This window comes from Falco punctatus (genome assembly GCF_963210335.1).
Source record: "Falco punctatus genome assembly, chromosome: 4".
In the NCBI taxonomy this organism is placed as follows: domain Eukaryota; kingdom Metazoa; phylum Chordata; class Aves; order Falconiformes; family Falconidae; genus Falco; species Falco punctatus.
In genome coordinates this window covers 39396408-39420979 of record NC_137583.1, presented here as the reverse complement: position 1 = coordinate 39420979, position 24572 = coordinate 39396408, and the positions used below count along the sequence as shown (strand labels likewise).

The 24572-nt window shown below is 45.5% G+C and overlaps 1 protein-coding gene across 2 annotated transcripts in view; it reads left to right on the top strand.

Moving 5' to 3' along the window:
* The window catches only part of AXIN1 (axin 1), a 75183-nt gene that overhangs the window by 18791 nt on the left and 31820 nt on the right, over positions 1–24572 (top strand). For both annotated transcript variants that reach the window (XM_080384524.1, XM_080384523.1), the window contains exon 3: positions 23030–23170. In XM_080384524.1, the coding sequence (XP_080240650.1) occupies positions 23030–23170 (141 nt within the window). The remainder of the gene's footprint in view (positions 1–23029; positions 23171–24572) is intronic.

The following is a 24572-nucleotide window of genomic DNA, read 5'->3' as shown; positions in this document are numbered from 1 at the left end:
TGGCTGGAGCGCCGGGGGCTCCAAGGGCAGGCTCAAACACCTCTCGCCAGCCTTGGGAGATCAAACGCAATGAGTCAGGCTGCAGAAAATCATGATAGGGCCCAAATTAATTAATTTTTTGTTTGGTTGGTTTTTAAACCCTGTTTTGGAGTGGGAAGAGGAGGACACACACATGTCGGGGGAGGGGGGTGTGACACGCTAGCTCATGTGTCATTGCAAGTTGACTTTTTGTGTGCCTCCTAAGCTGCTGTAGTGGAAACTCTGCCTAGTCCCTGCTCTGCTCTGGCAGGATGGATCTGTCAACTTTCTCCTCTCTTGATAGCCTCTCATTTCTCACCTTTCTGTGTGAGGACACGAGGCAGAGCTAGAAAATATACACTTAGCACCGACACCCAACTCTTTAAGGTATCCCATCATCTGGCTATTTTTCAATTAAAAATGCAGACAAGCCAGAAAACATTTCAAGAGGAGCTGTAATTATTCCATTTTTTGTGTAATTTTGATCAAGGTGGGAGAGGCAGGAGCTGCTCAGATGGCAGGATGTGCAGCTGTGCTGCAGACCTACCAGCATCTTTCTCCTCGATTTTCCTGTCTCCTTTTCCAAAGGCATGGCTTGCTGTCAAAGGTGGGAAACCACATCCGTGAAGCCCACAGCTTCCAGCAGAGCTTTGCCTGTAAACCAACCTTAAAGGTCACGGGCATGAAGGACCATTATCCTATTAATGTGCCTGTTCTTCATGCCAGCACCGGTATCCCATGCCATGCCTTGGGTTGGTACTGTCCCCTGGGCAAGAGAGGGTTACAACGAGCACCGAAGGCCTCAAACGTCACTTTGGTCTATTAAATGCAAGTGCCACACACTTTGATACCTCAGGCCATGCTGCCCCGAGCTTTCTTCAGGTGTTCTGAACATGCCGGTGTTCACCTCCCATAGCACCAGGAGCAGGCCAATTTTCAGCATAACGCACAATCTCAACTATTTTATTGCTTAATTTAGGCCATAAAGTCCCTTTGATGTGTTGTGTAATGCAACGTTCATTCTGAAAAAGTGGGTGGAGTAGCTTTATGGTATTATAAAAATAAATAAAATGCCTGGCAGGATTTTGAAACCACATGGTCATTCCTCCTCTCTCCGCAGATAAGTTGATTGTTGAGAGAGAAATCTTGCTTAATATCTAACTTTGGGTGATTTATTTCTCCAGAGTCCTTTCATCTCCAGTATGTATTGGGTTATCTGTGACTTCTAATCTGATTGTTTTAAGCATGATCAAAGAAACCAAGAGAATGCGCTTTATTTTCCCACTGTATGAACAGAATGCTGTTTGTACAGTGCATTACATCACCTGTTCCTGCTGCTCCTGAGTCCTGCACCAAATGGCTGTGGTATAAATAGAAAACAGAATGGACTTGTAGGGGGTGATGAAATTTGTTCCACTTGCTGAGTAAAACAGAGTTAACTCAACGAATGCTTTCTTCACACCCAGCTCTACCTCGGCACACAACAACACGGGCTGAAAATGTTTGAAATAACTTGCTCGTGTGGGGTATCGAGCTGGCATTTGGCAGTGTTGAGGAGTTGTGCTGAAAATCTGCAGGAGATGACAGGCAGGGAGACTGCCGTCGTTGAAATTGCTGGGATTCTTTCCAGGCTGTGCAAAGAAAGAGTTTGGCCTTGCGATGTGTCGGCATCGTGGTGGTGTTCTGGCTGCAGTGGTCCACGGGCAGGGTCTGTGGGGAGAGGTGGTCACCATCCTTGCCTCAGCTTGGTGCTGTAGGATCCCTGCACACATGGAGGACTTCGCCATCCCAAACAAACCCCTCCATCAAAAGCAGCTTGGTTTTGGAAGGTCTGGAGGAGATAGACCACCAAGACCCACCTGGATGTTGCTCCAGGATGCAAACTGCATTTCCGGGGAGTAAGTGCTGAGGAGTAGTTCTGCTTCATGGTGGAAGCCAAGGAGGTGTCTCTAAAGATGGGCCCGAGAGCTGCATTTCTCTGCTTTATCCTAAAAATCCCAAATTCAAGAAGGGATATTTTTTTTCTGACACGTCTTAATGCTTCACCACCGCATAACCTCAGCGGTTCATGGAGGACGACTGTCCTTTCTGCAGCTTTGCCACGTCTACCCCTGCTAACCTCTACTGGCCTCTTCGGGGGCACTGAGCAGCATTTTCACTCCAATTATCTAATAGATTAACGTATTTAACTTGGAACATTTGTTCTCAGCCTGTGTTTGATTTTCAGTTTTGTGCTTCTCTTGCAGAGCAGGAGAGTAATCTGAGGGCCTGAAAGCTTGCTTGCTAGCTTTTCCAAACTGTAGCAGTTGGCCTTAAAAAACCCAAAATAATTAAATTAAAAAAAACCCCAATCCTCTCTTCTTACTGACCTCTCCTTGACACACCTACAGGCCCTCATGAAAATCCCACCCTGGGTAAATAGCTCCGCGTTTTTATTCAGAGAACTGCCATGCACCAAAGGGTCAGGGAAAATCATTTGGGAGATAAGTGGTGGTTTTATCTTAAGCAATTAGTCCTTAATGTTGGAGTTTTTTTTTTAATTTTCTAATTGGCTTGCAAGTTGTTCTTGTGCAGCATGTGGTCGCTGTAGGAATACTAAACTTGCAAAAATGGCTAAAACTTATCTCCCCCATGCCATCCTGCCACTGCCACCCCAGTCACTGGGAAGCAGAAAGCCACTGGCATTTCTGAAGTGCCATTCCAGCAGGATGAGCTTATGGCCGCTATCTTCCCCATCAGCCTCCGGGTAGTGATCATCTGATACTTTTAAAGATTTTGCCCGTCTATCATTAAGTTGCTGGTGTTTTTTTCTGTCTGTAGTCCCCAGGTTGAAGGAGCAGGAAGGAAGCAGGGAGAGGACTGAAGCATGGATATTCCCCTTCGGATGCTGTCACAGTGTGGGTTAGGGTTGGGATCTGCATGGCTTTGTCAGTGCTGACTGCTCAGGCATGGCTGGGTCTCCTTGCTGCAGCCATCACCCTGTGTAATGGGGAATTGCCTTTCTTGGAGCAAACTGAGCCGCTCTGCAATTTCTTTGCAGTGAAAATGAGTTTTGCCTTCTCCCTTGAAAGCTGTGCAGCACCAACATGGGATTGACTAAATCTTTCATGGTTTCCCTGCAGGGCGCTGAGCAGCAGGAACAACCATGCAGTTACCTGGCCCTGGTCTACCCACAGGTCTGGCGCTGCTAGCCAAGGTGGCGATGCCCAGCTCGCTCTCCAGGGACTTGCTGGCAGCAGTGCATTGCTGGTCTCAAGGTCATATTGCAAAGATTGCCATAACCAAAACACTTCTCATTTATTGGTTGCACAGCAGTGGTGTTTGGAGGCCCCTACTCACTCAGCTGTGTGTAGGGGAAACGTTATGATTTGCCTTAGGACAGGGATTTTCCAGCTTTCAAGGCAGCTTCTGTTTCCTTTTGGCATGGTTGGATGGTGAGCAGGGATGTCATCTGCAGCGCCTGGGAAGCTCTTCTGTCTCTGAGCCCTTGGAAAAAGGGACTGAATTCTGGGATGCAGACTGATGAAATGATGAGCTGAGCTCACCTTATGGCCGTTTTATTGCTGCTGTTGCAGGTCTTAGAGGTGTCAGGTTGGACTCTGCCAGTTAATAGACACAGACCAGCACTGAAACAAACCGCGTCTGCTTGAATTCACCAGTTGGGATGTTAGGGTTTAGTCTGTATAGTGCTCCTTCCCCTACAGAAATCAGTATTTCACTGTGATATGCTAGGAGTTGGGGTTTTTTTCCCCCAACTGTCTTATGCAAAAGCACTTAACCAGTCACTTCAAAAGGATCCAGAGGTGTGAATTACAGCTGATGTAATTAATTTGTGTTTGTGGGCCTGGCCCCCTGCAGTCTAGGTGGCGCGTTGGGCTGGCAGTTAAGAAGAACAAAAGTCTAATCTTGGAGAAGATTAAGAATTCTTTGACAAAGGTTAAGCCAGGGCGCTGCTGCCTTATCATTTGTACTGGTGTCCTGTGGTAAATCTGTAACTCAAGCCATGAACAGTAGGCAGGCTGTTCCTCACGCTGGCTTTAAAGCAGCAGCATCTCTGCTCACCTACCTGCTTGTTTAGCAGAACGAAGTCTTAAAAATGGCTAGGCGTAAAACAAGACCGAGGCAACTCTGGATCCTAAAGTCACTGCAGGGGTGCCCGTTGCAAGGACATTAAGAGCTGGAGCCTGCTGTGTGACTTTTGAAGTCAGTCCTTCCCAAGCCCATCTCCACGCTGTCCCCTGTCTCTTCTGCTCATCTATTCTCATCCCTCCCACCCTGGGGTGAGTGAGCAGCATAAATACTGTGCATCGACGGGGTGCTGCGAGGAGAGCTGGAGATGAAACGGGGCGGGAGGCAGACAGACCAGCAGGCAGCTCGGACGGGGGGAAGCCAGCCTTGCCTTTCCTGCAGGCTGCCTTGGCGTGCTGAGCCCCAGCCTGGCTGCAGCAGGATTTAGTCCCAGCACACTTCCAGCCAGCATGCCATGGCAAGCTTCCCCAAGCAGCAGTTTCCACTTTTCCTCTTTCGTGTCTATTGTTTTGTTATTTGGAGAACTAGAATCCATGATCGAATTTGAAACGTGGTTAGCATTAGCCTCTGATGCAATGGGTTGTTAGTTTTTTTGTTTCAGATTGGTCTGAGCCTGAGCATATCTTCCTTTGGACAACTTGAGGGGGTCCCCAGCTCTCCTGTGACCCACACGCTCAGGCAGCAAGGCAGCATTGTGTTCAGTGCTGGAAAACCGTCCTGTTTAGTCTCAGCAGAGCTGCAAAGTGCTGGCTTGGGCTAAGTTGGGCAAATAGTCGCTTGATCACAAGTGAATTTCCAAAAGGGGGAGGCTGGCTGAGTGCTAATGGTTTAGATTTAGTCATTTAATGAACAGCATCAGGAATAGGTTACGTTCTTGATTATTTTGATTTTAATCTAATGTGTTAATATGGTGAGGCTCTTCAGATGAAAATATATTTCCAAGTTGCTTTAAGTATTTGCTAGCGTAGTAAGTTGCAGACATATGTGAAAGAAAGGGCCATCTGATGAACTGCTATTGTTCTCTTAATTCAATCCACCCCATTTTGGCCACTCTGCGTGAATGGCTTTGTGTTTGCTAATAAAATCATGCTATGTTCCCTGCAACACATGTTCTGCATGTCCCAGCTAGTCAGCAGCAGTAAAACCTTATTTTGCAGGTTTGTAGTGTTACCTTCTCAACTGTGGCTTCTTTTAGGACAGCAGTACTTCCGGGGTTGACTTTGGCATGCTTGAGCACACAGGGGTGGCTTTAAGAGCTGCCATAACCCCATGTTCCTGGCACATCTTCCTCCTTCCCTTGGTACCTTGGGCTCTTTCCTCCTGCATGACTTGTCAGTGATCGTGTGTACCTCCTCACCTAAAGAACGCTGTATTAGCACATTGACTGTTGGAAGAGAACTAGAAATGTGTTCCTTTCTGCATCTTCTGCCTTCTCACCAAAATGTTTGGATGGGCCTGAGTTGCTTCTCAGGCTGGCTCAGGGAGGGTCCAAGAGTGGCTGTGGGCTCCACAGCCTTTTTATCTACTGGGCTTTGGAGACCCAAAGAGGTTGCAGGAAGAGCTCTGCTGTTGCACGAGCCCAGGAGAGCTGCAACCAGCCTGACAGTTTCTTCGGGCAGTTCCTAAGACAGGGGGCCAGAAAGCATCCTTCTGCCTTACCACAGCATCTCAGAGGGGGCTGCTTTAACAGTTGGCTGGCAGTGGTCCTCCAGGAGCCATGTCCAAGCTGGGGGGGGGTGGGGAATCAGTATGCATAGCAGTTGCTCCCTTTCCTTGGCACATTGTTTTTTCAGGGCTGTAGGGTGGAGGGGATTAGACCAAGTTCTTAGGGGAGGAGAATAGCCAGCAGGGGACGGCTGGTCATTTTTGTTCCTTTTGTGGCACAATCAATCTCTCCCTTACTACTAGTAGGGGCTCATGAGCCTTTGTGATGTTTATTAGGCTGAAAGATTTGGAGACCTCTGGTCTAGATAGCTCTCCAACTGAGAAGGGGAATTCAGGCACTTGTGATAGTGTGGCCAAAGAAATTACAATAAATATTTGGGAGATTTTAGTGTTTGGCATTTGTCAAGAATGGTTTAGTAGAACTAAATCTTTAGTGGAAAGGATGGAAGTCCAGCTGAAATGACAAAGATGTGCCTGGGTTGGCGTTGGCACATCTTCCACACTTCAGGGATTAGAAGGAATTGTGTAATAGCAGCATAATGATCTGCAGAATTGGCTCATTTAAACTTCAGCTGCTTTTGTTTAAGAGAAGGACTTAAAAACTGAAACTGGGTCAAAATCTTTTCTTGCTCTAGAACTAAAAGTTCCACACGTTTCAGACTTGCATTTGACGAGACCTCTTTCTTATTGCTGTTCATCCAGCCCTCCTGGGCTGAATTTCAGCCAGGCAGGTGACCTTGGCTTGCTAGTTCTGGTCACTTGAGAAAGTGGCATTGATCACAATCAGAAGAGGTTTTCTGGGTTCTGATGATCACCAGCAGATCCTCTCCTGCCGATGGAATCACAGTGCTTGGTCCTCTTTAGGACTGATGGAAACATCTCTCTTAAGACTAGCAGTTGAGCAGGCACTGTTCTGGGGGTATATTCAGTCTTCTGGATTCTAACTGCATTTTCAGGGAAGGTCAGTATCAGAGTTTTATCACTTCGTGAACTTGCCCTAAATTACCAGGGAGGCAGAATTCTTCCTCAGCAGTGGCGTTCTTCCCAAAACTGAAGCCCGAGTCTTTGTGAGCAGTGTCCTGAGAGCAGTTGTGGCCCTGTATGTCCTCTGCTTCACAGCAGAGAATAAAATCCCTAAAAGGTTCTTTGGATGCAACCTCATTTCCAACAGTAAGTTAAGATTCTTCCCGATCCCAGGGGCACCCACTCACAGACATGCACAGCCTCCTGATCTCCTGGGGCTGGCCCCAGTCAAGGAATTTTGCAGATATTTCTTTGTCCCAACCTGTTCCCTAACTTTTCCCAGAGAATACAGCCTAGGGGGGGAGATTTGCCAGGTTAGTGTCTGGAAATAGCTGCTTGGGAAGGCCCTCTTCCTTGCTGCTGGAGAAAGCAGCCTGATTAATTATTGTGATTGCTTGTCTGGACTGGGGTAGGCTTCCAGGGGTGAGGCTGAGAGCAGTTGTAAAGTTGAAGATTTGGAGGTCAGAAATTACGGCCCTTCGACAAGCAATCCCACCAGGCAGTCAGCCTGCTGGCTGCAGGCAAGTAACGAAGTGATCCTGCACATGGAGGATCTCCGTAAGTCACCAACAGTGGAATTCATAAGTTGATTTATAATTCACTTAAAGCTGCACAAGAAATGCATGTCTGCAGCATACATAGACATCTGTTACCATCTTGAGCAAAGGAGATGACCCCATTGAGCAGTTGCTGTCTTAGCAACATGCACATGCAAAACAGAAGAGTCTTTGCTCCCTTGCTCATGGTGTGAATTTTACATCATACTGTGGCTATACACATAGTCCAGAAAGATCAGTCCTAGAATAAGAACCACTGGCAAATACTGTTCTGTCTTCCCTGGATGTGACAAGGTACCAGCAGCGAAAGTCGGCAGCCAAGTCTCTCTGCTGTCGCGTTGTGTCATGCAAGAGTCTCACAGCTGCAGATGCAAATGTGCAGGCTCAAACATCGGTGTCACAAGCTCCTGCATGTTTTGATGAATTCATCTACGGTTTTCACACACAGATCTGGGGATGGGTGCTTTCATCAACTTCACGATCAAAATGTATGCCAAGGATATTATGACTCATGCTACAGGCTTGCTTGTAGTTTCTGGGGGGGTACAGTGATGTTAAAATATCGCTCATTTACTATATAGGCGGAGCTGGCAGCAATGGCTGTAGTCATGGTTGCCTAACATTTCCCATTATATAAAACTTTGTTGTAGTTGCTCATATCTTTATCAGACTGTGTTGTTTGGTATTCTTCCACGCTGAGATTCTGCCTAGGGCTGAATTATTTTGGCAAATTTTAGCAAAAACAGAGGGAGAGGAAATTACATTGTTTTGCTCATGTCAGAGTCTTACAATTTACTTTTCATTGATAACCTTCCAGATTTCCTACTTTGAAGCAGGCGTGTATCGTTTGTCAAGTGGGTTGCTGGAGGTGGAAGGGGTGCTGGCAGCTTGAACATACCTTTTGCGGTCCATGTGAGAACCCGTCCAATTTGATTAAATCATAAGCTTGTGACAATTGCATGAGCTCTTTAGTAGATGGTTTAAAATTTTGGCAGCCAGAGTATCTGAAAAGTGTATTTGCTATCACAATGCTCATGGCTAAGACTTCAAAGACTGGAAACTGCAGTTCCTGTTGCTGCTGCTGATGATTATGGAGTCTTCAACACTCATCATTAGGTGAGCCAGCTCTCTTCTCACATCCTCCAGAAAAGGCACTCAGCACAAAAAAAGCTTTTTGGGCAGTGACAAGGAGGAGGTGAGGAGGGTGAGATCCTACAACAGTGAGCAGGTGATGTTGGGAGCTAACAAGACATGAGGCTGTACAGGGTATTGAAACTGGAAAGGGGTTTTCTGATGCTTCCTGAAGTTTTCAGGTGCTGTAGCTGATGCTGCCTGTGCAGCCTTAGTTTAAAGTACACAGGACTGACTGACTTGCTCATCTCAGCCATGTTTGATAACAGGGTAAAATTCCCTTTTGTGTAAGTGAATGGCAGGGTAGAGGAGAGAAACCCTGTTTGCCTCCAAGGGGGCGGGCTGTGAGCTGACCCTGACTGTGTGATTGAACCCATATAGCTGAACAGGTGAGGGGCTGGGGGTGTTTGCCCCGTGTAGACATGGGGTGGTGTGTGAGTCTAATGCATGGTGTATCACATGGCATTTCATCATTTTCTCTGCTCCTGTAGCTACTTGTTGATGTGTGATCACAGACTTTTTTTCTTTAGGCCTCTTGCTTGTTCATTGCATGGGATGGCTAGTGCCAGAGGAACTGACAGAGCAGGTAGGAAGGAAAGTGCACAGGGCACCTCCATTACCTCTTGCATCATTAAAAGACCTTGCAGCGGAAGAGGCAGAAGATGCAAATGGAAAAATACAGGTGCTTCAGTGCTGGTTTCTGCCAGAGACATCCTGTAAGACAGCTCTTCTCCCTGGGAGAGAGTCATCGTACATACTAGCTTTCTTTGTAACTTGAAGACCCAGATCAGACTTGCTGATGTGCTGAGCGTGCATCAAGGCAGAATTCTTACAAAAATGCTGAGTGTTAGTCCCAGAGTGTTTCAAACTGAGCATCCACATTTGAGAAAATTCTGACAATTTCAGCATTGCAGTTGGCTTTTTGTACATAAGAGGATAATAGCTTCTCCTTCCTCCAGAAAAGCAGCACAAATAAATATGAGATTCACCTGTGAGAATTGCCATAGAAGAGTCTCCAACAAAGTGAATAATGCTGCATTCAGCATGAGGTGTGGGTGATGCAGAAGTACAAAGAGGGGAAAAAGAAGGATATCAGTGCATTTATCCTGTGCCCTGAGTAGATGAAATTCTGCAGAGAGTAGTGCAAGATCAGTTGCAGGTAGTGCGATACATGGGCACAGACTTTTTTTTTTAAACTGTAGGTTGCTTTTCCCTCCTGTCTTAAGGAGAAAACATCTAAAGCAATGAGGCATTTTTGTATTACCTACTTGGCCAATGAAAACCTGTAAGTATAGTATGGCACATATGCATTCTCTAACAGATGGTATGTTTGTGTCACACAGATGGGCTCCAGTGTTTCACAGCTCTTGTGCTCCAGGCCCTATGCAGAAAACAGCCTTTTCCTTCATCCTCAGGATTTCAATTTTAATTACGGCAGCTGGGATGATTGCAGCATGTGGCAGTGGGAGCCATGGTGCTCTGCTCTGTGCTCCGCTTGCTATAGAAGAAGAGAACAGTAACAGCAACACATCATGTCAACTGGAGGTGATTTGGGGCCCATCCACTGCCATCCAAAATGCAGAATTAATTTTGGTCTCAGCACTAGGGCTCCCAAAATACAGCTTTTGCAATGGGCCCATGCTGACTTAGGTGTCTGGGAAGGTGTCAGCTGGCGCTGGAGCATTTGAGGCGATTGTAAGATCTCCCTGTAGGTTTTTTTACTGAGATCTGGCCACAACCTCGTCATTATTCAGAGTCTCTCTGCACCTCCCAGTTTTTGCTGATTATCACAGTGTCTTTGGGGCCTCCCTCCCCTCTTGAATTTGGTTGGGTGTCAGCAAATACCTTGTACTCAGAATTTCTGGAGGGGGTAAAAAGAGATGAACAGAAACACAGGGAGTTTGATCACCTGGCCTTCTGTCTTTAAGGAACTGAGGTTAAAAAAAAACACGGCTGTCTTTTATCTGTTTTAGCTAATTTATTTAGAACAAAAAGCACATTGCTTGCATTGTCACTTATTTTTCCTAAATGGAACCATCAACTGGTTTTAATTGTATAAAGATATGTAGGAACAGAATGAGAGTTCAAACAGCTCTTTTACAGCACTTTAAATGGACATGGTACTTCATATATATCCCCTCAATAATGCATACCAGATGAAAAGATACTGTGGAATTTGTGTAATGAAGGTAAAAGCCCATATCTCTGCTTGTTCTAATGGACGAGAACCAAAACAGAAAAATTATATAAGGCAAAAATAATAAACCCCAGCACAGTTCTTGAAGTCAAATTTCACTAGCTGCAAAGTGCACCAAGAAGAAACATGCACAGGACTTCCCTGAGCACTGGCCAAACAGGGTGACAGGACGGACTGCATATGTAAGCCTCCCAACAGCTGCCCTAACACTCTTGTGCTACAGTTAAAGGTGTTTCATCTTACCTCTGGTGTGGAGTTTAGCAGCTGGACCTTCTGGTACTGCAGTGTCCCAGGAGCTACCTTGTGAGCTCCTGTGCAATTTGTCTGTGAGCAACTTTTCTTTGTTTTCCCCTTCCCTGCCTCCTTCAGCTGTTTTTCGCTACTTTTTAATATCCATTTAAATGAGGTGAACTGGTTCTTGCACCTTGAACTATTTGGTAAATACCTCTGGACATGTTGTCACCTTCATGAGCAGAACATGCCCAGTGGGGTCCTTCTAGGTACGCTCAAGGTATATGCAGTAAACGGGCATTGCTAACCAAGCTGCACTGGCCGCCTTGGGATGCTGATCTCCACCTTTCTCACCGCTGAATTCCTCACTCTCGGTTTGCCAGTCAGCCACTGAATTTAGATCTGTAAAAATTGAGATTTGTAAAAATACAGCCGCAAGAAGTGTGATACTGAATCCACTGATTCCATTCATTATTTTTAAATGTGACTCTGTGTGACCTCCGTGCAGCTATTCATGGTTTGGCTTCCAGGTCTGGCTGGAGGTGCAGGGTTCAGTGACTGTCCCAAAACTAGGACTGGGAAAGAAGACTTCATTCTGCACCATCTAAGGAAAAGTTACTTTAGTTGTTATTTAAAAGGAAGGTTGTCTGTAGCATCTTCACAAAACTAACTTCCCTCTGTACATGTATTTTCTGGGGACAGGAGCGAAGTTATTTGCTGTTAGTCTGCAAAAATCTTAAAGGAGGAAAAAAAACGTACTTCTAGAGAAGGAGAGGTCCTTTTGAACAGCATGTGGACACGGTTTCTGTGTGGTTCATTTCTTCTGGTTGTTGTTATTACAGTTCTTCTGGGGTTTTGTCATTGCTGTCAACCTCTAATGGACCTTGTCAGAAGGATAGCATGATGCAGTCCACCCTCATCTTGCCCCAGCCACTGCATTATATTGGCCAGGTCAGTTTGAGCTGAGAAGGGAACGTCAGATTACAAGCTCCGGTCAGAGATGAGGAGCCTGAGTTTGGCTTTATACATTTGCTGTGATGCTGACATCTCTTCACAGCTGAGCAATAAATGATAGAGCAAGTTTAAAAGCTTTTTGCAGCTTGCCAGTATTTTGCTGTTGATGCAGCCTGCCGTTTGTTAACATGATCCAGTAAGTATCCTTTAATGACCCCATTTGGGGAGCTTGTGAGACTCCAGAGGACTGCTAGAGAAGCTCTGCTTCGTGGTGCTGTACTTGTGAGTGTACAGCACTCAGCTGGCAGCGTACAGCGCTGAGCAGACCTACTTATCTCTCGTGGTCACAGTCAACTGACGCTTATGAACTCCTGCTCATTATAGGTGCTGGTTGGAGGCAGAAGTCTTCGGGGGGGGCGGGAATCTTCTTTTCTGTCCTGATCTAATGGTCTCTTGACTTTAAACTTAAATGTGTTCCCTAGATAGAAGTAAAATTAAATAAGGCTTTGCAGGAATTTTTAATGCGAAGGTATGAAACATCTTTGTGAAGGTCTTTTGCTTGACTGAGTTGCTTTTTCATGTGCTGCCAATATCTGATTCCACTTCTTGACCTTTAATATACACCGAGAGAGAAGATTAGGATGTTTCTAATCAGCTGAATCTCCCCTCTGGGAGCACTATTAAATCCTGATTCTCAGCTTTATCTCTGCCAGGTCTTGCCAGCCCTCTGTGTTTTTGGTTTTGTTACCAGCTGAGGTCAGACTCTGGTCCCCTCTTGTTCAGTTGGGGGAGTTTCTTGGATCCTTTCTGTAGGAGTTAAGGCACTAGTGAGCGACCTCTTCGTTTCTTGTGTGTTGGTGAGCCAGACCTTATTCAGTGAAATAAACTGGGTGTTTGTGCATGATTAATGCTAATCTTACCCACCTCATCATTAGTAGAGCTTTGTCAAAGATCTTTGGGACCAAATCTGGGTGGGTTTGAGGTGCTAAGTCAGGTGCCTCATAGCTGTTCAAAATACTGCATCGACTGTTTTCTTCTGCCACCCACCCAAATTTGTAATTTCATTAAAATACCAAGTTTGTTGGCAATAAATTAGTAATGAGTATTGAGTTTCATGCCATTGTTTCGGTGAGGATTTAAGCGAGGCTAGCGAGTCTGTGGTCATGCAGCTCAGCTTACATTACGTGGCCCAGTGATAAAAGGAAACAGTTTAATGTCAAAGCTGCGACTAGTTTTTGTGAAATGGAGCCCCCCTGAGTTGCGTATCTTCTCCCTTCATTTCAGCCATCAGCAACACCACTGTTGTGATTTAAGTGTCGGAAAATTTATCCCTGAAGGCAATACAGACAACAGATTGCAGCGCTGAGGTTTATGGCCTCCTGAAAAGCTTCAGTGGTCTGAGAAAGAACTGAACCCCAGCAGTCTTATTTGCTCTTTGATTGCAATAGCTCTGTTCCCCAGTGTGGGCCATGTACCTGTAGACATCCCTACCCCATCCCATGTTCTTGAACACACCAGAGGCTCCGTAGGTATATAGAAAGGAGGAGCATGGTCTGGAGTCATTGGCCAAAGCTGGATGCTTTGTTCCCGTCCAAAAACTTACTCATCCTATAGGCCCTGGTCTTAAGTTACTGAGCTTGCAGAGAAATCTGCTCGTGATTTCTTTCTTGTAAGCCCTTTCTTGTTGAGCAGAAATTTTGGCAAAGAAGTGTCGAGGCACTGGAGAATCCCCAGTTCTGCCTGGTTATACCAGGCCTCCTCAGATCTTTCCTTGGAACAAGCAGGCAAGAGGAAATACTTTCCATTTCAGAGAAGCGTGTACAAACAACGTTGCTTCAGACGGAGAAGAAAAGAGGCAGACGGAGTTACAGCACTGAATCCTGCTAGCCAAAAGCATGCTCTTGCCTTTTATTCAGTCATGCCTGGAACACAGTGTTCTTATTGTATTCCTCCTCGCCCTGCTCAGTGCCTCTCCTCAGGCTCAGGACTTGGAGATATCCCGACCACGATGCTGGTGGGTTTGGGGAAGTTAAAAAAAAAAAACCATGAAACACATCTCGGAAATGGACCCTCTCCCTTGCCTGATGTTAGGTAAACGCATTTTCTGGAAACCTGGATCCCGTTAGAAAGGTTTGCGCTGTGTGGAAAACAAAGTACTTACTCGCCTGGTTTAGTCATTAAGTAAATTTGTGGTTTGGTTCAGATGAAAAATAATGAAGAAAAGCTGTTGAAATCCCAGGATTAATTTGATAGTTTGCAGGCAGTGGTGTTTTTAAGTGGAGCTGCTGCTTTCTTTAGGTTATGAGCAGACCCAGGTATAAACCTGGGCTTCCCTTTCCTCCCCGCGCCTCAGAGGCAGGCATTTGGAAGTAATTTGTTTCGCAAAGGCCCTCAGCAGGCAAGGGGGTTGCTGTGGGCTGGAAGCTGTCGCGTGGGTGTCTGCACGGCTGGCCTGTGACTGCAAAGCTGGGAGATGCTTTCGGCTGCTTATTTCATCTGCAGAGGGAGCAGCATCCCGGGCTGCAAGGCAGGGCGGGCCAACAGGATGGATGGTCCCTCGCTTGGTGTGACATGGAAAGCTCTGAACAGGTTCAGAAGTAGTTTTACACCTGTGACATGATCATTATATTGCCCCTTCTGGGAAGAACCGTTTCTTCTGCAACTCCTCTATGTCTCCGATCTGCCCTGCCTGCCTTCCCAGGGAAGGGAAACTGGAGTAAAGGCAGAGGAGCCCACACAGAGACACCCGTAACTCTCTGTGGGGTGTTTCCCCTCTCCACCAGCCCCAGTATACTGGGGGGAATCACCTGGGAAAGCAGAGAGCTGGGAGCTGGCATTGCTGCCTGCTGTCTGAAATGGCTACTCTATATGTTCATCCACTGAAGCGCACACATATACGTATAAATAAATATATATATAAAACACTTACTGTATTAGAACATAGATGTCATTTCAGGCAGAGCAGAAAGGTCTTGCATCTCAACTGAATTTTCCCCAGCTCTGTTTAAGCAGGGGGCAGAGACTGCACTACCAGCCCTCTGTGCCTGTGTCCATGCTAGCAAGCACGGTGGCCCAGGGTGAGCCTGTTCGGAGGGTCAGGGGGCTGAGGATTTGGGTCCCACTCGTTTTGGGGAGTGTTGCTGTGGGCTGTTCTCACCCAAAGCCTTGGGCAGCCAGAGCACACTGGAAGTGTGCTGGAAGCATGGCATTCCCATCCCAGATATGGGAACCTGAGCTCCTGGGCATGCTGCAAGGATCATGTAGACAGGCCCTGTGATTTGAAAAGATTTGTGTTTATTTTAATGCGCAGTGTGACCTCAAAGCACATTGGTGCTTCTGTTCTGACATTCCTCCTTACACATGTGATCCTGGGCAGGATCTCTCTGTTCTGGAGGTGTCAGGAGGCTTTGGTCCTCAGGGTCCAGGTCGTCTCACTACATTCGGGATGCATTTTGATGCCAGTCACATACTTAGTTATAAAGGTAACTTTTTCTGGCAACATGTGTGCATGTTCAGCACATCCCTGTGTGAGCCTAATTCTCTCCCTTCCAATAAAATATTAAAAATCATTCTGCTGTGGTACATGGTCTGACAGGCCATGCCATGGAGGCAAGTGTGGCATATGGATGGGAGCAATGTCCCCTAGCGATCCAAAATGCACACAGGAGGTGCTGGGTTTGCTCTGGTTTTGTAGCTTCTTAAGTCACTACAGAGGCTTTTGAATGACTGATGGAGCCAGGCTACTGCAAAGCAGTAAGACTCTGGTTCAGTCACAATTAATGCAGCCAAATAGCCTGTATATTTTATAGAAAATGTCCCTATTTAATATCAACCTTTTATAATGGATAAGGATTGATATTAATCATGTCATCATTTTAAAAAACCCAAACCGCTATGGTATGGTATAAATTCAGGCTAATATGCTGAAGGGAATCCAAGCAGATACCTATTATTATTAGATAGGGAGCAGAATGTTCTGTGGCTTTCACTTTATTTCAGGAAGGTGATCCAAGTGTCCTGGTAATTGATGTGCAGATGTGATGTTGCCCATATTTTCTCCTTTATTTTAACACATTTATCATGCATTAAGCTATTCAGTAAGTGAGGGGTTTGGTCTTCCTCTAGAGAAGACATAAATTGTTTTTAGAAAGTATTGTGTGTCAAAATTGGGTTTTTACAGTTTTGATTTTAACTCTAATGAGCGGACAAAATATACATTGGGGCGGTGAATGAGCACAGCCTTGCCTCTGTTGGGAGGGAGGAGCTGGGAGGGCTGATTTGTAGATGCACAGTCAGATGAAATCTTGAGGGACTTGTTCTGCAGTTTCCTTGGAACGCAGTGATTGCATCCTGCTGTCTGAAAGCCTTTCCTAAGAAGGTTAGGGTGGCGGTAGGGCAATACAGCCACAATATTGAGCCTGTCTAGTCTTTATTTGCCTCCTAAGGCAAAGAATTTCTTTCCTGTATTTCAGCTTCCTTCCTAGATTCTGACAAATTCTAAACCACTTTCTTGCCCACCTTGCTGTATCCTGTGATCTAAATTATTGGTTTCAATTAATGCATCTTCTGTACTTTAGTGCTGCCTGAGAAGCAGTATGTCCTTGGTAAATGCAAAGGAGTGAGAAATTGGAAACTCAAGACTGGTAGATCTTGGATTTAGCTTTTGTAACTGTACTTTAATACTTCACAATAATTACTGAAGCTCCCCGTAAAATAATCTCTGTGTAGTCCTAAAATGGAATTGAATGCCTTGGAATAAAAGAGAAGAGCAGCCCTTATCTGTACTTTTAGTTACGTTTTTATTTATTTGCCTTCTTCCTCCAGCGTGGGAGGATGAATAAGTACAGAAGAAGATACAGATTTGCAAAGGCAAGTAGCACTAAAGACCGTTGGTTTTTTCATCAGCTTTTAAAAGCCAGACTGTAATCATAAATTCCCTGATAGCTGGAGCATGCAGAAGTCGTTTTTAAGCCTACAAGTGACAGGCTGCTGTTGCTTTTCAAACTTCAGATTTCATTTTTTTGTAAGACACAACTTTGATCTGGTTCCTTTGTAATGCTCTGCAGAGTGCCGGGGCCGCTGCACTCGCTGGCTGCAGGGCTGGAAGTGAACTTTCTTGGCAAGAGCCATCTGGAGACCTCAAAGAACAGATTAACTTGTCCAGAATTGATGTGATCTTTGAAGAAGCTGCCCTTGCCTAGAACACATGTGATTAGCTTGACATTGGCAGTGATAAAGATGAGATGCACAGCAGTGTCTGAGTACCCAGAGTAATTGGGAAGAGTTTTAAGTGGAACAACCCTGATGATCTGCAATCAAATTATAAGCTTAAATCCTCAATTTTAACCTCTTGAGCAGACTTTGTATCTTTAGCACAGGTTAAATCCAGTCAAGAGTAAAGGTTTTCAGCTTTGCATCTTCATAGATGTTTTGGTCTTGGCTCCAAGTCATACCCGTGATGATGTATTGGGGAGCGCTGTGAATACTTTGGGACATTTCTGCTAGGTTTATATGCAGTATGGTGCAACAATTGTTATGGTTGTTGGTACCACGGATTGGAAATGGAGACTTCTTTGTTCTGATGGTAGATTAATGTAATCTTGTAAGTCAGATTTATTGGTGGATGCTGTTCTAATCCCTTGTTTAAAGGTGACCGTGCTGCTCGGACACTCTTGTCAGCACATGCTATTTAAATATGCTGAAGGGATTTGCTTCGGCTCGTACATCATAAGCTAACATGTGCACCTTTTGATTTGATTGACTGGTTGTGATAATGAAATGTGCTACTGCATGAAGGATATGACAGTCACCCACTTGTTGGTAGATGTAAGTATGAGAAGTAAGAGAGCTTTGATCATGTCTGGCCAACCAGAGACACAGCGAGCTGTCATTTTGGAAGCCTTTTTTTTTTTTTTTCCTTGGGTGGAAGTATGTAACTTTTAAACTGGAAAATTAATTTTTTCACACTGAATAAATGGGAGATGTCAAAATAATGAGCTGGAAGGATGTCTCAGGATTAGACTACATCCTCCCAATCACGAAGGCAAAATGCCCAGAGACATGAAGTAGGAGTAGTGCTTAGTGCTGGTTTCCTCCTGCAGATGTAGGTCTGTAAATAGTTGTCTTCAGAAATGCAGGACTGTAAAAATTTGAACTAAACTGTCAGAATTTGGTGTGAAAAAGCAGAGTGGGCACACAAAGACTCCGTAACTGGGTCTCGTTGAGCTGCAGCCCTGGTCTGTGGTCTCTGGGCATCATCCCTCAGCTCAACCATGACCTACCAAAAGAGGAAAGGAGGAATTGTGTCCTGCCATGATGTTCCTTGCAGCTGTGCAGGACGGAGGGTATCACAGCTGCTCGACCTTCCATCAGCTGTGGTGAGAGATCTTGAGTTTCTGTCGAGCCCATTTTGGGGTGTCCTTCCCTGCGACTTGCCAACATCCCCATGTCTCCTGCAGCTCAGAGCTTTCTAAGGCAACTCATGAAGTGATGATCACCAGCTGCCTCATGGCTTGCTGCCTAGAAAATGGGATTTCTCCCATGTTAAAAACAAGCTGCTCACCTAAAACCATGGTGACCAAAGGTTTGGAGTATGTCACAGGAGGAAATCTTCTGGAAGCACTGTTTAGGGGGAACATAAGCAGAATGCACTGGGTTTTTGCAGTTGTCAGCTTTATGAGTCTTTATCACTTGGGTTTACTAATCTAGCGTCTCAAACAACTGCTTCCTTGATAACGCAGGGGTTTGGAGGAGCCTCGCCATGCCACTGGCGAGCTGAATGTGCAGGCAGGTGGGGGACCCTTGCAAGAGGAGGACTGCCAGCCTGCTTGGGTTCTATCACAACATCAATTCTTTTGAGTAAAAATTTTCTCCCAGAAGATGTCAGTGTCATAAAAATTCAGTGCTAGAGTTGGGGAAGATGGTAACAGTGAAAACTGGTGGATCAGCTCAGCTTCCCTGTTAGACTGGGAGCTGCTCCATCCACACTGGAACTGCTGGCAGACTTGGGAAGACCATGTCTCTCAGACCTGCCAGTAGAGCATTGTGCAACTTATTCCCTCCAGTGAGAATTTAAATTCTACAGAAGTGAGTTACCTAGAGGTCTTTCATCTCCAAGGAAGTTTCCTTCTTGCCGTAGGTTTTTTTTTTTCCCATGCTTGATGAAGAACATCAATGAAAGCGGTATGTAACTGTTGAGAACCGAAGGGAGTGCCGTGTGGATTTGGCTTTGCAGGCAGGATCTGTGAGATCTTCCTCCCACTGTGGGTGTTGAAGGTGATGCAATTCTGCCCCAGAGCATGCCGGCTCTGTATTTTTTGCATAGAGCAAAGAGCAGCATGTTCGATAAAAATTTGGGACTTTGCATCTTTGATTTAAAATGGAAATAGCCATCACGTGAAGTTGTGTGAAGGAGACTGGGGATCCCAGGCTGGAAGTAAAAGGATGCCCTTAGGGAGTCACAATGCTGTGGGAACTCCAGCTCTAGGGCAAGAGGGCTGAAGAGGACCTTACCTCTCTTCTCACCTATATTGAAGCTCCAAGATCAGATGGTGCTAATGTTCAAAGTGCTGTGTGCTGGTCTTGGTTGGAGGAGTGGGAAATTTGGGAATGGGATGCAGCCAAGACAACATGCAAAATAAAAATAAACTGAACAGGTAGAAGGAAGCCCTAAGGAGATGCTTGCTGGTTTTCTACAGCAGTTTTGGCCCTTGTCAGCGTTACCAGAACTTAGACTGATCAGTGGAGGGCTTTATGCAAAGAAAAAGCAGCTGGTCAGGTTGACTTACTTGGGTCACTGTGATCTCTATTATAATTGTTCCCTATGTGATTATTTTGAGGGTTGAGCAACTGAGAGCTGCAGAGGAGACATGCAGCTTTATTTCTGCAATGTGCGAAATGTTCTGTGTTCGTTTCAAAAACGTTCATTGCTCTTTCTGTCTAAAAAAATAAAATGAAATTCCAGAAGTCTACAGGAATTTTTGTGGAGTCTAACTTTAAATGCTCACCTTTCCTTTTATCGCCCTTATCAGCACATGGAGCTCGGTATGTGAGGTTTTTAGCTGACATTTCAAATCGCTCTGAGTGTGCGTGTATCCCTTTTAAAGCAGCCTCCCCTCCCAGATCAGAAGTGACCAGGTTTTTTTGTTAGACTCCATGTTCCTTTAATGTTTTCCTCCTAATAGATGTTGAAAGCGTTCTTCAGAGGCACGGCACAAAACATTCAAATAGTGATACGAGCCAGCTGAAGAGAGTTGTCAGGGAGAGGGAACATTAGGAGAAGGATTGAATACAGATGGATTCCTCAAAAGTAATGTAACCTGTTATGATTGCTTTGAAATCCTATACCCTTTCCATCTACTTATGCTTACCGAAAGTTTACATTTGCATTGATGTATTAGAGGCAGAGCTAAAATGGAAATAATCCCTGTTGTATACATGCTTAAGTGTGTAATTTTGACTAAATACAGTAGTTGTGACCAAATGCTTGCCTGCCTCCTCAGTAGGAAGCCCACAGCCACAGAGTGCTGCAAGAGAGCCTGTCCATCCGGACTCCTCCAGAGGGGCCAGGGACCACCCAGCACTCATCTGCTCACTCTTGGTTCCTTTAGCCATCTCAGATCCATACCCAACAAACTGTTCAGATACTCTGATGATGTTCTGTCTTTGTATCAACAGATACAAAGGAGAAATCGATTGATCTGTGCTATTTATTCTGTATATCACAGTGCTTTCTTAATATACTGCTAGAATAATCTTGTCTCTTTCAGAGAGTCCCGGCAAGAAGGTCTGCTAGAAGTTGGTGCTGTATTTTAATTGGGTTATCCAAAAAGCATCCTTCTCTTTGCCCGCAGGGAAGGCCTGAGTTATCCATCATTCCTGCCTCAATTTAAGAGGTTGTATCAGCCTCCATCATGCAACTGTCAGATCAGATTTGACAGGAGGGTTGCACTGCACAGCTCTGCTTTAATGTTCAGAACTGACCATTACGCAAGGGGAAAACTGGTGAAGGGGGCTGCTAAGGTTTTCACTTATTATACCTTGCTTTTTACAGTGAACTTGTTCAAATTATTTCCAATCTTAAATGTTTGCCCTAGAAAGCTGCTCTGAAATCTGATAGAATATAGAAGTAAAGTTCCTCCAGTGCACATTTACAGCAACAGACAGAAAGTTTGTGTGCTGGAAGATGTCCGTGGTGACTCACCACCACAAGGTGCCCCTAAGCATTCGTACCCAACTGACTCTGTTGCACCCAAGCATGGAGAAACTTCACAAGGCTCCCTCTTCCTCAAGCAGTTGTGAAAAACCTCAGCTGACTCAGTTTTGAATGCTCTTTGCGCCACTCTGCAACTATACTGAGCTTCATCATCCAAGGAGAAATAGCTTGGAGTTTTTGTTGGTTTGTGGCAAGCAAAATGTTAGTTTTCTTTTTGTGAGAATAGGAGGGTAATTTGTTTCTAACTGACCCCATAATGGACCTAAACCAGTATGATTTTTCTTAGTGACCAGTGAACACCCATGGCCTCTTGTATTACAAGGAAAATTGGTTCTGTGTCTAGAGCAGAGGGGCAGGGTGAATAGGAGCTACACAAGCAGTGTGTTAGCTGAAGGCTACAGTCCTGTCAAATTCAGGTTTTAAAATAATTTGGTAATGTAATGCTTCTATCTTTGTAAGTGAGTACCCTACTATAGCTAAATGATTCTGAAAATCTCACCTTAAATGGGTTGTCTGCTAGTCCCAGTTCAGGTGGTGGCTGTCCTGCATTCATCCTCTGTACAAATGTGCCAAAACTGCTAACTTGTCCCTTTGCTGGTGTCTTCCTCACCTCCGCTCCTTCCATCTGTGCATTTCTCATGGGTTTCCTTGTCTTATCTAAATGTAAACTCATCAGGGCAGGGACAGTTTTCTATTGTCTGTAGAACTTTGACCACTGCAGTACAGCCAGAAAAGCTTTTCACAGCAGAACAGGGAAGCACAAATTGCAAGATGTGTCCTCCTTGGAGGTGTTTGCTCAAGGTCCATTACAAACCACATCAACTAGGTGCCGGTTACTGAGTTACTAAATAAAACCACATGCTGATGAGCTTTGTGATCTGAATTAAAACAGGACTCTGATTTTCAGAGCTGGTAGCAGAGCTTGGAAAACCCAGGATTTCATCAACTTCAAGATATCTTGCAAATGCTGCTCTTCATGCAGAGGGGTAGGCAGAGAGAGTGGGGGATTAAAGGATGCTGTGTTGGTGTGAACATTTCAGCTTGTTCCTCCTGGCAAATTGCGAAATGACTTGCAGTGACAACAATCTGCCTGCGTGGCCTGACTGTCCTGCGGTGTACCAGAGCTGGAGGCACACTGGCAGCAGCTTCGCTACGCCGGTGGCAGTCGGTGTGAAGGAGCACTTGCCTGCTTGTTTCACAGGCTGCTTCACCGTTAATGCAGCTCTCCTCCAGAGCAAGGAACTGGCTTCCCAAGTTAGCTCACAGAGGCAGTCTCTCTTCCTGTCATTTGGTGGAAGGGAAGGAGGTTGGTCTGCTTGCACGTGTACTTGAACAACCTGTCTGCAGGACAAGGCATGTGGTTGTATACAAACTAGCCTCCATGGATCCATGAACAGATGATCCATTGGAAAAGCCGGTGTGATCAGATAGATGGTCCTTCCTGGTGGAATTTGCAAGTGTCTGATGTACCTGCGTGTGACATTTGAGGTCAGCTTTAGATACTGCATTGTAAGCAACAGCCATTTTGTGCTTTACCTCCCTCCCTTGGCAAACATGTTGAAGAGGAATGTAAAGGCAAGCACAGAATGGGTGAGTTGTGCTACACATCCCTCACTGTTGGAAGAATAGAAGCTCATTTTGACTAAGAAAAATGCTGGTTTGTTTTCTAGGTATTGTTTTTAGATGTTCCACCTTGCTCATAGAATGACAGTGCGAAGCAGTTAGCCCATGGACACCATAAATCCTGGTGGGAACTGGAATTCTTCCATATAGTCTTGTTCCCTCCCTTCTTCATCTCTTAACAGTATCATCTTCATTAATCCATGAATTCCCTTTTGCTTCCAGTTATGAGTCAAAGGGTTCATGGTTCAATCAGTGCCACTTAGTGTGGACACAGCGTATTCTGCACCCTGTCACCAATGCTGGGGCTCCATGCAGAGTCCTTCTGCCTAGTGATGCGGAGCTGGTCGTGGTTGTGTCCTTCTAATTTGACTCTCATTTTTCTTGCAGGCATGGGTCATGGAGAGAGCCTGTTAACCCTTACTATGTCAACACGGGCTACGCGTTGGCACCAGCGACCAGTGCCAACGACAGCGAGCAGCAGAGCATGTCCAGCGATGCCGATACAATGTCGCTGACAGACAGCAGCGTGTAAGTAACTCCAATCTGGTGGGACAAGAGTGTGTTTGTTGCTTTAGCAGTGGTGCTTCTGCTGCGTTCGTCTGGGGGAGGCTTTGCCACAGCCGGTGTTGGGGGCAATATCTGACTAGACCAAGGTCATGATCATTCCCGCTTTCTTTTTGAGTGGGGTTGTTTTGTCACTGTGCAGGCTACTTAGTCTTGGCAACATTTGCAACGTAAAATGTTTATATTGAACTAAAATAAATGAAGCTTGGTCAGAGTTCCTGCAGTGTTTCTTGCCAGATGCAAGAGGCATTTGAAATGTTGAATGGCTTTATAGTAAGTGATTTGAGATATAGTATCTTCTGAAAGTCAGATGGAGCTTTCTGATTTCCTGGGTACTTCTCCTCTTGAGGTTTTTTGCTGCCAAACTGTGCTCAGCCTGCAAATGCTTTTCAGTAGGACTGGTGACTGACCAGTTCTAGTTTATGTCTGGTGACCACTGCATTTTAACACAACTTGTACCAGTAAGCCCCTGCCAAATCTTTTCTGCTTTTTTCTAGTCCTGACCCTCGTGACAGCGCCCTGTACCTCACCCATGAGATACCTTCCTTAAAGATAGTCTGCAAAGAGAGAAAAAAGGGGTTATGAGATTCTGTTGTGACTGCATCTCTGTGATGAAAAAAAGGATTTGGGGGAAAATATTCAGTGTTTGGTCTGGTTTTTAGTAGTGCAAATGCAAAGTGTGTTTCTGTAGAGCAGAAACCCTTTGATTCTTCAAGCGAAAGATGACAGGTTTACAGAATTAGGAGAGGGTTTTATTAACGGCAGTGCTGTAAACACAAAGTCCTCCAAGAGCCTCGTTTAGTGTCACTGTGAATGTCAGGAGCTGTCAGACCTTGTTGGAGAAACTTCCCAGCCTGTGTCATGGATGTTGTTAATAGGTGCTGCAACAGTTCCCCACCTGCCTTCCGTTAATACAGTGAGCTGGTGAGTGTGCGATATGCTAAGGGGGCTTCTGTCTCTGCTGCGGTGGCTCTGTGCGAGCAGGTAGCATGCTTGTCTCTGGCTCTGCGGGGGCTTGGGGCCATTTAGGAGCAGCTGTTGAGTCCGGTCTGCTCCCTACACCTTGCACCTTATCCATCTCATGCTGCAGAATGGAGGAGGCCAAAGGGGCATGGGAGGTGGAGGATGCCCCTGGGACAGAGAGCTGTAGAGGACCGCTAATTAAAGGCTCCATTTGATACAAATCCAGCTGCTTAGCCACATCCTTCCGTGATTCTTCATATTCATCAATTTATATGGAGGAGTACTCTGAAGCTAGCAGGGGTCATGTAACTTCTTGTTACCAGGAGAGACAGCTGTAAGAACTCTTCAAAATTAATTAGCTTTTAACACTTCTACCAGTCCAGCGGGCTCATGGAGTTGCGCT